Raw genomic sequence first — 14,232 nt, forward strand, 5'->3', positions numbered from 1 at the left:
GAGATCGCGCCATGGCACTACAGCCTGGGTGAGGAGCAAGGCTCCATTTCGAGGGAGCGGGGTGGGGGAATTCAGAAGTAAAACTCCCCTCTAAAGGCCTGGCACCTTTCCAACCCAGTTAGAGAAAAAAATATCTGGGTAGGTGGATGGGTAGGAGATTAGGACTGGGCCTGTAAATAGAAAATGAAAATGAAAACCTCTCATCTCACAGAACAAAATTCATTCAGTGAGTAGTTCACAGACTTTTTTTTTTTTTTTTCTTCTTGAGACGGAGTTTCGCTTTTGTCACCAGGCTGGGGTGCAATGGCGCCATCTTGTTTCACTGCAACCTCCGCCTCCCAGGTTCAAGCAATTCTCCTGCCTCACCCTCCCAAGTAGCTGGGACTACAGGCACACACCACACCTGGCTAATTTTTTGTATTTTTAGTAGAGACAGAGTTTCACCATGTTGGACAGGCTGGTCTGGAAATCCTGACCTCAGGTGATGCGCCCGTCTTGGCCTCCCAAGATGCTGAGATTACAGGCATGAGACACTGCACCTGGCTCTTGTTTTCATCCATCATATTCTGCAGGTACAATTTTCCCAAAATTTTAACTTACCAAGGTTAGTGCTCACATCCCAATTTGCTTTATTGATTGATTGATTGATTGATTGAGACGGAGTCTCATTCTGTCGCCCAGGCTAGAGTGCAGTGGTGCGATCTCAGCTCACTGCAGTCTCTGGCTCCCACGTTCAAGTGACTCTCCTGCCTCAGCTTCCCAAGTAGCTGGGATTACAGGCACGTGCCACCACGCCCAGCTAATTTTTGTAATTTAGTAGAGATGGGGTTTCACCATGTTGGACAGGCTGGTCTCACACTCCTGACCTCAAGTGATCCACTCCCGCCTAGGTCTCCCAAATAGTGGGATTACAGGCTTGAGGCACCATGTCTGGTCCCAATTTGCCTTAAAATTAGTTGGATCCTCAGGCTATTTGTGAAATACAGGTAGGGGTAAGAACAGTCTGAAAGTTTTTAATCTTTTACTTTGGAAACTTTCCAGTTGATCAGGTCTGCGTAGCCTCCTGAAGCCCTACAGCAGTTCTACTCATGGCTACCTCCGTTTATCCCTAACTCTTGCTGCTTTGTGGTCTCGTCAGGCAGAAGCAATCATGCTGTGTTCAGACTTCTGCACTTAACGTAAAAAATTAGCCATAATGTATGGCTCCACTTCTGTGTATACTCAAATCTTTCTTCAACTACGGCTTCTGAGGACAAACAAATACTACTGATTTTTGGGTCATCTTTCTTATTAAAAAGTAAGAAAGAATTTAAAAATCAAACAGTTGAATATAGTTTCTGAAAATTCTTAATTACATTTAACTTGATTTGAGATTACTTGTATTTAACATAAAGAACTAAATGAAACCTGAACTTCCAAATAGCAAGCACATGAGAAAACATCCTCCTATATTAAGTAACCTATCTAAAAATAAACAAAAAATACCATGACCTAATTTCAGAAACTTTTTGCTTTAAAAAAATGGGCTATGTTGCAAGAAAATAGACTTAAATATAATTTGGGACCAAATACATAAGTCAATATGGAAAGTTAGAAGGCATTTCATTTTTAAATGAATATTTCACACTTACATAGCACCTTATATATACAAAGTGCTTTACACTGATTACTCGACAGCCCATTCATTGATGTAAATAAATGTGGTTTACAATCTGTTAACAAATGTAAGCACTTTGAGGCAACCAAATACCCAAGAAAATCTATTTAGTAACAAATTCCTGGACTAGCAGATAGATGTGAGAAAAAACGTAAAGAGATCTGTCATAATATAACATACAAGAAGTTACTAATGTTAATGACTGATATTAAGATGTCAAGTGTTAGGAATTATTAAAAAATGGAAGGGTTTATATTAAAGAATAAGTAAAACACATGGGGCATAAGTCAACAAACAGCCCAAAAATAAGACTACCAATAACTTGTACATATATGAAAGAAAACTCTTTTAGATGTGGAGAGCAACTGAAGGTATGTCAACCACATTGCTAGAAAATGATCCTCAGTTACTAAGATATTCCAAAACAACAACAAGAAATTAATGCAGTGCCTGATTTTTTTTCTTTTGTAATTTATCCCAAAATAACCTCACCAATACATTCACTTCTGCCAGCAAACAAGATAGCAGGAAATAATGAAATTTTATGTATTTATGTTTTAAAAATAGTCTCCAAATCTTTGGACAAATTTAATTTCCTATAAAACAATGTGAAAACTCGTTTTTTCCTCAAATAATTCTACCAGGTGCCTTAGGGAAGATGTGATTAGCACCTCTGCCAATGTATTTATGTCTTTGCAAAAAGAACATTTGTCAACCATTTTGTATAGTAAATATGCAAGTTATTTGAACTGTACTTGGAAAACAATTGAAAACACAGATTAATACATCATAAAAAGATTAATTCCCTTTAAACAAAGACATTCTTATAAAGCATGGTAACACACAGGCACAATAAAGAATATAAATTGTATTATCAATTATTGGCAGAAAATCTAATTTATTACAAATCCTACACCTTTGAGGAAGAGGACATTTTCATACAAAGAAAAGTATTACACTATTATACAACATTTTTAATTGAACATGTACAAATTTTTGGCACATTAAAAAGAACTGAAAGGACTACAAAATAAAAACCAAACAAACTAAAACAAAGATACGGGAGAGAGAAAAAGTCCTCAAAATGAGAAACACTAAGTATTGACACAGAAGAGAAACAAAAAGTAAGCTGGCTGAGTTTCCTGAAATGTTGTTGTGTGTAACAGAAGTATGCTGTGGGTGCAGGTGTCTGTGTTTGAGCAGCAGGACTTCTCTACCTTGCTGTGGCCGGCTGCACGTGGCCTGGGTACGATCTTCTGCTGCTGGTCGCTTGCCTCTGCCTTGCCAGAAACGACTGCCCTGAGCCTGTGCTTGCCAGTCTGTCTTCAGCTGCCTTTTTATGCAGAGTCATTCCCTGCAACATTAAAATAAAAAAAGGAATCAATGAAAAAATAGTGGAACATACTTTCACAAAATAAAATTTCATCATGCAGAATTTGTTACACTGTATCATAAAGCACAATTAGGAATGTTAATACTACTCACTATAGATTAAAATCTCATAGAGGCATTTTAGTTCCCACAGTTAGGCACAAATTTTCTTTTGGAAAAATTCAGGCTTAATTGTCTGATTTTACAACAAACAATACAGGAGATGATAGAGACAGACATTACCCACACTCAATCATACTTCCTTTCAAATTAAATGTAGAAAGTGATTTTTTTCCAAGGAAAAGAGCATAATTGGTAGCAGTTGATTCACTCCGGTGGTGGAAATCACAGGGTTTATTTAGAATGAAAAACACAAATGCTTGTGTTGTTTCTTTAGGTGGAAAGCCACACTAGGTACTGTACATACCACCATGCTGTTTTTCTTCACTTCAAGGCAGACTTGTATTCTCAAACAAATTAAGAAAACTTCCTTACAGTCCACAACAGAGGGCCCAAACGAGAGAAGGGGGTCTTTCTTGAAGACAGGAGAAGGATCGCCTACTAGCTTAGAAGGGAGAGGAGGCAACTGCTGGACCTAGAGCACTTTAACAGGAGGGAGGAAACCTGCAGGGCACTCCCTGACTGTGGAGGAATGACAAGAATATGATAATAACACTACTTACTAAAGGCAGAAGTCTATGAGTAGATCAGGAAAAAAGCAGTTTTTTGGTACTCATTTAATAAGACAATGAAGAATCCTAGCCAGAGAAACATTAAGAACTGAGAGATGGCCAGGGTAGTGGCTCATGCCTGTAACCCCAGCACTTTGGGAGGCTAAGCTGGGAAGATCACTTGAGGCTAGAAGCTCAAGACCAGCCTTAGCAAAATAGTGAGAAACCCCCTCTCTAAAATAATAAAAAAAAAATTAGCTGGGCATGATGGCATGCCCATAGTCCCAACTACTTGGAAGGCTGAGGTGGGAGGATTGCTTGAGCCCAGGAGGTTGAGGCTGCAGTGAGCCGTGATTACACCACCGTACTGCAGCATGGGAACAGTGCAAGACCTTGGCTCAAAAACGGTAACAACAACAAAAATGAAAGAGCTGTTGTTTAATCTCACTAATGACTGAATGCAAGTAAACTGCTGGGCATAAGTAGAAGCTGGCAGCAAGGAAGAAAAAAGCAATCAAGAGGCAAAAGGAGAGCCAGGGGGAAAAGTCAAACTACGGGATGCAATGAATGATGTGCAGAAGATAGAAGGCTGGAAGATACATCACTAGCTAGTTTCTAGGGAAAACACAGGTCATGGCTTTGCATTATTTTATCTTTTTTCATTTTTTTTTTTAGACGGAGTCTTGCCATGTTGCCCAGGCTGGTCTCGAACTCCTGGGTTCAAAAGATCCTCCCACCTTGGCGACTCAAAGTACTGGAATTGCAGGCGTGAGCCCATGCGCCCAACCTCAGCTTTGCATTTTTAATACAATTTCAGTCTATCCTATCAATCCAAATACATAATATTTTCCAAATAAGAAAAATCTAAAACATGTTTTTAAACTCAACTTGAAATCAGAGCACTTAAAGTTTTGAATAAAATTGACAAATATTTATTGGTAATCTTTAACTTATACATTTGGCTACATATATTAAAATTTATATTTTATTTAAATATTCTAATTTTTCCACTTTCACATTTCAAGCAATTTATCCAAATTCTTCACACAGGTTAAAGACCTCAATCTATTGCAAGGGCATTCCCTGAGCTACTTAATATCTCTTCCCTGCACTCATAATTTCCATTTCCATTTAGAGTTACCTGAGATGCAGAACTTTCTGAATGTAAGCATGATGGTTTACTTATCTGAACGTAACTTCTGGGAGTCTATTTGGATTTATTCCTTCACTCTCTAAGTTAAAAATTAAGACTATTCTGGCCGGGTGCGGTGGCTCACGCCTGTAATCCCAGCACTTTAGGAGGCTGAGGAGGGTGGATCATGAAGTCAGGAGATCGAGACCATCATGGCTAACACAGTGAAATCCCATTTCTACTAAACAAAATACCAAAAATTAGCCAGGCGTGGTGGTGGGCGCCTGTAGTCCCAGCTACTCCGGAGGCTGAGGCAAGAGAATGGCATGAACCTGGGAAGCGGAGCTTACAGTGAGCCGAGATCATGCCACTGCACTCCAGCCTGGGCGACAGAGTGAGACTTCATTCAAAATAAAAAAATAAAAAATTAGGACTATTCTTTAGTATCACTTCACAGAATAAATCAATCTGGTTCCATAAGAAACACAATATGTGAAGTCATAAAAATCAATCCAGAATATGAAACTACTGGGCTCGGCGGGGTGGCTCATGCCTGTAATTCAGCACTTTTGGGAGGTTGAGACGGGTGAATCACAAGGTCAGGAATTCAAGAACAGCCTGGCCAAGATGGTAAAACCCTGTCTCTACTAAAAATATAAAAATTAGCTGGGCGTGGTGGCAGTCACTTGTAATCCCAGCTACTCAGGAGGCTAAGGCAGAGACTTGCTTGAACACGGGAAGCAGAGGTTGCAGTGAGCCAAGATTGTACCACTGCACTCCAGCCTGGGCGACAGAGTGAGACCCTGTCTCAAAACATAGTAATAGTAATATGAAATTATTAATAAGGCCTGAAATGCAGAGCTCCTAGATTGCTAACACTAAGGTTCCAGGAGGACAGGGAAGAGATAAAATAGTTTAAAAGTCAGGACTAATTCCCAGAGAATGTCCTTAAATATATAGTTTTATTTTTTCTATTTTTTGAATTTTAATTTTCAAGAAATCTGTATCTGTTTGTTTTCTGAGATGGAGTCTCGCTCTGTCGTCAAGGCTGGAGGGCAGTGGGGTGATCTTGGGTCACTGCAACCGCCGCCTCCCAGATTCTCCTGCCTCAGCCTCCAGAGTAGCTGGGATTACAGGCACCCACCACCACACCCTGCTAATTTCTGTATTTTTAGTAGAGATGAGGTTTCACCATGTTGGCCAGGCTTGTCTCCAACTCCTGACCTTAGGTGACCCGCCCACCTTGGCCTCCCAAAGTGTTGGGATTACAGGTATGAGCCACCGTGCATGACCTATATTTGTCAATAATAGTATTCTAACTCTGATATGATTTCCTCTTTGGTTTTTAAATTGCAATAAAATCTTTGATATGCAGTTTTTGTTTTTTAGTTTTTGTTTTTTTTGAGACAGGGTCTTAGTCTGTCACCCAGGCTGGAGTAAAGTGGTGCAATCCCAACTTCCGCCTCCTGGTTTAAGCAATTCTCGTGCCTCAGCCTCCTGAGTAGCTGGGACTAGAGGCGCGTGCCACCATGCCTGGTTAATTTTTGTATTTTTAGTACAGACGGGGTTTCACCATGTTGTGGCCAGGTTGGTCTCAAATTCCTGACCTCAGGCGATCTGCCTGCCTCAGACTCCCAAAGTGTCAGGATTACAGGCATTAGCCACTGCACCCAGCCACAGATATGCAGTTTTGACCAAGGCAAATACAGATGTGAAAATAATATATAATGAAATTTAATGAATTTTTGACAAAGATCAAATCACAGTGTTCAGAGGCCAGGGACACTAACCTTTAAGAGGCAGTATCAATTATAACTGTAAAACAAAAACAATGGTACTGTGCCAGTAACAGAGCTACAGGGTCACAGGGGGATGTTAAAAGGAATCTGGGGAGGGGGAAACTGGGCGCAGTGGCTCACGCCTGTAATCCCAGCATTTTGGGAGGCTGAGGCAGGTGGATCACAAGGTCAGGAGTTAGAGACCAGCCTGGCCAACATGGTGAAACCCCGTCTCTACCAAAAATACAGAAATTATTCGGGCGTGGTGGCAGGCATCTGTAGTCCCAGCTACTTGGGAGGCTGAGGCAGAAGAATCGCTTGAACTCGGGAGGTGGAGGTTGCAGTGAGCTGAGATCACACCACTGCACTCCAGCCTAGGGTACAGAGTGAGACTCTATCTCAAAAATAAATAAATAAATAAGTAAATAAATAAATAAATGGAATCTGGTCCCATTTCTTGTGTCAGACAACTTTTTTTTTTTTTTTTTTTAAATGAGACAGAGTCTTGCTGTGTTACCCAGGCTGGAGTGCAATGGCACAATCTTGGCTCATAGCAACCTCTGCTTCCCAAGTTCAAGCGATTCTCCTCCCTCAGCCTCCCAAGTAGCTGGGATTATAGGCATGTGCCACCATGCCCAGCTAATTTTTGTATTTTTAGTAGAGATGGGGTTTCACCACGTTGTCCAGGCTGGTCTCAAACTTCTGACCTCGTGATCCGCCCGCCTGGCCTCCCAAAATGCTGGGATTACAGGAGTGAGCCATCACACCCAGCCAACTAACATTTTTTAAAGGCAGAAGTGGTCTTATTGGGAAGAACAAAAAACAAAAGGAAGACAGAAAGTCTTGGAAAAATACTGAAAGAAGTGCAGCACTCTTTAAAATCCGTAAGTATTCACATCCCAACCAGGATGCTCATGAGCATTAGTTTTTGTGTTGGGATATTCAATTTCAAAATCTGCAGTGGTTCAGGGTCTGACAATGTGAACATTTTCCAAACCCCATGAGATAAACTATCCTCAATCAAATATCATCCTGCAAAGACACTGAAATAATCCCACAAAACAAAAACTATTGCATCTGTGTTTAGATAGTATTAATGTCCCTTCCCTTACAATAAAGTCTCTGAGGGACAGAAATTAGACTGACATTTATCTTTCTATCCTCTAGAAATAATGTTTTCAAAATGCTCTAATCCTGTTTACAGTGGTTCTCATATTTGCTTTTCAGTTCAGAAATAGCATTAAGATTCTGTTAGTGTATATTAGGATAGCAATTACTTTCAGATTCATTTGGTAGAGTGACTTCTACAGTAAAGGGAATATAATAAGTATTACATATTCATTGAACTTTTCATTATGCTCCAAAGTACTATTTTCTTACCATATTGTACCAGGCACTAACAATATATTTCTCTTCCATCTCTCTTTGACTCTTTGTTTTCTCATATTCTTTCTAAAAAAAAGCACATGTAAATATGTAAAGATATAAAATAACTCGATATAAATAAAATACTTAAGTTAATTGTTAAAACCCAGGGACACAATTGTAAAATATAACAAGGCTCCCAGAACATTAAAATCAAAACACAATTATTTTATTGTACAGTAGAGTAAATTACCTCTAATGAGTGGAACAGTCGGTCTCGTTCCTGGAGCTGATTTTTAAGAGCTTGGATTTCTGGTGCTGCTCCTTGATTCTGTTTAGGATCTAAAGTACGAATAACCTGTAAAAAATAATAAAAGAAAAATTCAAAAAGTCTCAAACTTAAAGAATGTAACGTTTAAGAAAAGAATGACTATTTTTTTAAAAATAAAAGGATAAACTTATGAAAAATCAAAGGTTATCTTACAAGGGTATTTTAAAAAGTAAATGTGGCCTGGAGTGGTGGCTCATGCCTGTAATGACAGCACTTTGGGAGGCTGAGGCAGGTAGATCACTTTAGTTCAGGACTTTGAGACAAGCCCAGGCAACATAGTAAGAACTGTCTCTATAAAAAGTGTTTAAAAATTAGCTGGGTGTGGTGGTGCACCCCTATAGTCCCAGCTACTAAGGAGGCTGAGGCTGCAATGAGCTGAGATCAGGTCACTGCGCTCCGGCCCGGGCAACAGGGCAAGAATCTGTCTAAAAAAAATAAAAAGTAAATGTATAAAATAGTATTAATTGTTGCAACTTAAAGTAAAAATTTGTTATGGGTACATAATATTTGTGCAAACATAAAACTTTTTACTTATATAAAGAACCAATTATAAGAAGTAATTCTGGCTTAAAATTAATAAAAGCAGTCATGTACCACATAATGATGTTTCAGTCAGTGATGAACCACATATATGATGGTGGTCCCATAACATTATAAAGGAGATGAAAAAGTCCTATCACAAAAATAACTTACCATTGTGTAAGTATTTCCTTATACTATTCAGTACAGAAGCAATACTCCATACCATATAGCCTAGTTGTGTACTAAGCTATAGCATACAGGTTTGCATAAGTACACTCTACAATGTTAGCACAATGACAAAATCGCCTAAGGATGCATTTCTCAGAATGTGTCCCTGTTGTTAAATGACGTGTGTCTGTAAAGCAGACACTACTGACAGTGGTCTACTCTTTTCCTTTCCTCTGATCTGGTCTGCTAGCCTTCTGCCTCTAATCAGATAGGCACTTTGGGGGAGAGGGTCCTGACTGGTGTGTAAGCCTATCACTGTGGCCCCATTTCTTTCTCTGCCGGCAATCCTGTTTGGGCATGGATATTGGATGTGATTCTGGCTGGCCAACTAGAGGACTGCTGGGAAAGGTCTTTTTACTTCTCCACCCAATATTTTCATTTAGTTTTATTTTATTTTTAAAGACAGGGCCTTGCTCTGTCACCCAGGCCGGAGTGCAGTGATGTGATCATAGCCCACTGCAGCCTTGAACCACTGGGCTCAAGTGATTTTCCTGCCCCAGCCTTCTGAACAGCTAGGATTACAGGTGCATGCCACCATGACCAGCTAATTTTTTAAAACATTTTTTTGTAGAGACGGAGTCTGGGTATGTTGCCTAGACTGACTTGAAATTCCTGGGCTAAAGCAATCCTCCAGCCTTGACCTCCTACAGTGACAGGATTACAGACGTGAGCCACTGTGCCCAGCTCCCCTAATATTTTTACTATCAAAATGTTCAAGCCCATAGAAAACTTGAAAGGGAAGAAAAAAACCCATTTACCCTTAACCTAGACTCACCAATTGCTTCGTTGCCATATTTGATTTCTCTCCACACACACATGCTGTTACTTATTTGGGAGGCTATTTTAAAGTCTCCCAAATAAGTTATTCAGGTCTCATAACGCAGAACCTTTAAATACTTGAGCACAAATCTCCTTAGATTAAGAATATTAACCTACATAATCACAAACCATTATCTGTAAGAAAAATGACCCCCTTAACCCTCAATCCAGGACTCAGAGGTGAATGTCTTGATTCGGCAACTAGAAGGGGGCTCTTTTCAATTAGAATGGGTCCTGTGCTCTCCCACAATCCATGGCCTGTTCTTGTTTTCATGACAGTGACTTCCATTCCAAATTTTGGATTTACCTGATGGTTTCCTGAATGTGTTATTTAGCTTGTTCCAATAAACCTTATTTTGCCTGTGAACTGGAAATAGAAGGTTGCTTAAATTCAGGTTAATTATTATTTACAACAATACTCCATCAGAAGGCACAGGATATCAGCTGTCCTATCACTAATTGGTGTTGTTAATTTTGATGACTAATAAGGTGGCAAGTGCCACTCATTTCCCACACAAAGTACATTTTCTTCTTGGTAATTAGTAAGTAATCCATGCAATGACCTATTTTGACCACTGCTTCTTGCTCAGGTTCTTTTTGTTATAAGGTATGTTCTTCTCCTGAGAGTTTTCTGCATAAGAAGTTGCTGTAGTGTCCATCCATTATATTTGAGACTTCACTGAAATGTGATCAGAAGGTAGAGTGAGATGCCTACAAAATTCATACTTACACTTTTGGCTTTCTCTAAGTATTTTTTATATCGTTCTTCCATTTGCTTCATTTCTTCCTCTTTCTTTCGTAAAGCTTCCTGTAATTCTTCAATTTTTAAGGCTGCAGATGAAACATAGTAAAATATATACAGATTATAATATATATAGTTATAATATACATTTATTTTAGATTACAACAATTTCAAAAATATTTTAATTGACTAATAACAAACAGTTAACAGCTTTGAGAGACTGGTCTATTTTTACACATAATTTTATTTTTAAAAAATTCAGATTTTTTTTTTTAACAAAAATGTTTTCTTATAAATAAATAAAAACTCCAGTATGGAAGTACATAAATAAAGAATCCATGAAGGATGAATGGATAAACAAAATGTAATACATAGATATAACACATGCTTAGTTATGACACATGCTATGATATGGAGACATTATGTTAAGTGAAGTAAACCAGATACAAAAGGATAAATATTACATGATTCTACTTATATGAGTGACCTAGAATAGTCAAATTCACAGAGACAGAAAATGGAATAGCGGTTACCAGGGGCTGGGGAGAGGGAGGAAGGGACAGTTATTGTTTAATGCATACAGAACTTCAGTTTGAGATGATACAGTTTTGTAGATAGGTAAAAGTAATAGTTGTGCTGTGTGAATGTCCTCAACGTCACTGGACTATACACTAAAAATGGCTTAAAATGGTGTGTTTTGTATATTTTACCACAATAAAAATAAGTCTATTCTCTCACCTCTTACCTCTTTATTAATACAAAAGAATTAACAAAACCAAGCTACCCACAGGAGTAAATATTTGGGAAGCACAAGTCTGGATGACTTACATGGAACTACATTATGAAAATATCTTAACATCATATAATATTCATTAGAATAGAGAGTTAAGGAAAAATTCAAAGTACAATTAGAAAGTAAGACATTATAAAGATGATTATATACTCCCTATATGTAAATAGAAACTATTTCTTTCTTTCTTTTTTTTTGGAGACAGTCTCGCTGGAGTGCAGTGGCGAGGTCTCGGCTCACTCCAACCTCTGTCTCCTGGGCTCAAGCGATTCTCCTGCCTCAGCCTTCCCAGTAGCTGGGATTACAGGTGTGTGCCACCACTCCTGGCTAATTTTTTGTATTTTTAGTAGAGACAGGCTTTTGTCATGTCGCCCAGGCTGGTCTCAAACTCCTGAGCTCAGGCAATCCACCCACCTCGGCTTCCCCAAAAAGTGCTAGGATTACAGGAGTGAGCCACCGCACTGGCCTTCTTTCTTTTTTTGTGAGACAGGGTCTTGCTGTGTTCCCCAGGCTGGTCTTGAACTCCTGGGCTCAAGCGATCCTCCTACCTTGGCCTGCCAAATTGCTAATTACAGGTGTGAGCCACCATACCCAGCCAATAGAGCCTATTTCTTAAATAAAAATTTAATATAGGCCAGGTGTGGTTGCTCACATCTGTAATCCCAGTACTTTGGGAGACTGAGGTGGGCAGGTGACTTGAGCCCAGAAGTTCAAAACCAGCCTGGGCAACATGGCGAAATCCCATCTCTATAAAAAATTATAAAAATTAGCTGGGCAGGGTGGCTCTTGCCTGCATCCCAACTACTGGGGGACTGGTTAGGTAGAAGGATGGCTTCAGCATGGGAGGTCAAGACTGCAGTAAGCTGTGATCATGCCATTTACTCCAGTCTGGGCAACACAGCCAGACCCTGTCTCAAAAATAAATAAACAGTTTGGGCGCAGTGGCTCACGCCTGTAATCTCATCACTTTAGGAGGCCAAGGTGAGCGGATCATGAGGTCAAGAGATCAAAACCATCCTGGCTAACACGGTGAAACCCCATCTCTACTAAAAATATAAAAAATTAGCTGGGTGTGGTGGCGGGCGCTTGTAGTCCTAGCTACTCAGGAGGCTGAGGCAGGAGAATGGCAAGAACCCAGGAGGCAGAGCTTGCAGTGAGCCAAGATTGCACCATTGTACTCCAGCCTGGGCGACAGTGAGACTCCATCTCAAAAAAAAAAAATAAATAAAAAATAAATAAAATAAAATAAAAATTATGTAAACTCACTATCACTATGGCAGTATACAGCAAGCCCATTTAAAAACTATCATAATTAGGAAAACTCACAGCTGTTGTTAAATCTTGGCTCGAGATCTTCAATAATGGCTCTCTTCTTCTGTAGTTCATTATTGGCTTCATGCAGCTTCTCTCTGTAACAAACAGGTAAATATCACTGACTACTGTTTCTGTAATTTTTTCCAGTTCAAATTAAAGATCTAAGTTCTTTATATTTGGATTACACTTGCATTGCATGCAAGTGATATGAAACAGATATGAAAAGACAAAACACAAATTTAATATATTTTAAAAATAAGTAAAAAATATTCCTCTGTTTGAAAAAGTAGTCATTTAGTTTAGATAGACCTGCATAAAGAGAGGGTATAGATTTTTTCTAGGAATAAGAATATTGAAATAACTTTGCAAAGGTTTTACCATGCAAAATCTTGTTGCAAAAAAATGAAGTTCTAAAAATAAGAATTAACAAATAGAATAGTACATATCAATAAAAAAATGAACTAATGATATACGCAACCACATGAATAGATCTCACAGAATGTTGAACACAGAAAGTCAAAGGGGTAACAATCTGCGATTCTGCTGGTATGTTAAAATGAGTGGAAGATGATACAGATCAGCTGTGCGGCTTGTTTTGCCGTCAATCTACTGGGAGGAAGAACAAAGAATCCTGGTAGGTTACTGGACATATTCCATATGTTGATCTGGGTCACTTAGGTTTGGGAGGCCTTGGCAGGCAGATCACTTGAGGTCAGGAGTTCAAGACCAGCCTGGCCAACAGGGCAAAACCCAGTCTTTGCTAAAGATAGAAAAATTGGCCAGGTACGGTGGTGGGTACCTGTAATCCCAGCTACACAGGAGGGAGAATCGCTTGAACCTGGGAGGCGGAGGTTGCAGTGAGCCAAGATCGCGCCACTGCACTCCAGCCTGGATGACAGAGTGAGACTCTGTCTCAAAAAAAAAAAAAAAAAAAATCTAGGAACTTAAGATGTGTATTTCATATGTTATATTCCAATATAAAGGTATTTAAATAATTAACTGAAAGTGAGATATTTTCCCCTCGTATTTGTATAATATGTGTAATTTTCCCTTTATCATATTTAATATGGCACTATATAACGTAACTAGGAAAAAAGGCTGTAAAAATGGGAAGATATAGAAAATCACTAATTAAAAAAATACATCACTTTATGTCTTTCTGATCTTTTCCATGCATGAAATATGTTTTAATAAACCTTTTTCTTTCTCAATAAATTTTTTGAGGATGTGACTTGTATGCATTTATGACCTATGACAAAGAACATATACAATATAACAGTTAAAATAATAATAAAACTAAGCCCAATGAATCACTACCATGTTAAAAAATAGACATTGGCTGGGCACAGTGATTCATGCCTATAATCCTAGCACTTTGGGAGGCCGAGGTGGGTAGACTGCCTGAGTTCAGGAGTTTGAGACCAGTCTGGGCAACATGGTGAAACCCCATCTCTACTAAAATACAAAAAATTAGCCAGGCATGGTGGTGTGTGCCTGTAGTCCCAGCTACTC

The 14,232-nt window shown here is 39.0% G+C and overlaps 1 protein-coding gene across 1 annotated transcript in view; it reads right to left on the reverse strand.

Moving 5' to 3' along the window:
• Nucleotides 1-260: 260 nt before the first annotated feature.
• HOOK3 (hook microtubule-tethering protein 3) overlaps nucleotides 261-14,232 on the reverse strand; it is a 128,552-nt gene continuing 114,580 nt past the window's right edge. The window contains exons 18-22 of the mRNA XM_012001057.1: nucleotides 12,733-12,815; nucleotides 10,605-10,705; nucleotides 8,228-8,332; nucleotides 7,990-8,061; nucleotides 261-3,011 (exon numbers count right to left, since the gene is read on the reverse strand). Of these exons, the coding sequence (XP_011856447.1) occupies nucleotides 2,871-3,011; nucleotides 7,990-8,061; nucleotides 8,228-8,332; nucleotides 10,605-10,705; nucleotides 12,733-12,815 (502 nt within the window). The 3' untranslated portion in view covers nucleotides 261-2,870. The remainder of the gene's footprint in view (nucleotides 3,012-7,989; nucleotides 8,062-8,227; nucleotides 8,333-10,604; nucleotides 10,706-12,732; nucleotides 12,816-14,232) is intronic.

The sequence above is a fragment of the Mandrillus leucophaeus genome, unplaced genomic scaffold (genome assembly GCF_000951045.1).
Source record: "Mandrillus leucophaeus isolate KB7577 unplaced genomic scaffold, Mleu.le_1.0 Scaffold649, whole genome shotgun sequence".
NCBI classification, from domain to species: domain Eukaryota; kingdom Metazoa; phylum Chordata; class Mammalia; order Primates; family Cercopithecidae; genus Mandrillus; species Mandrillus leucophaeus.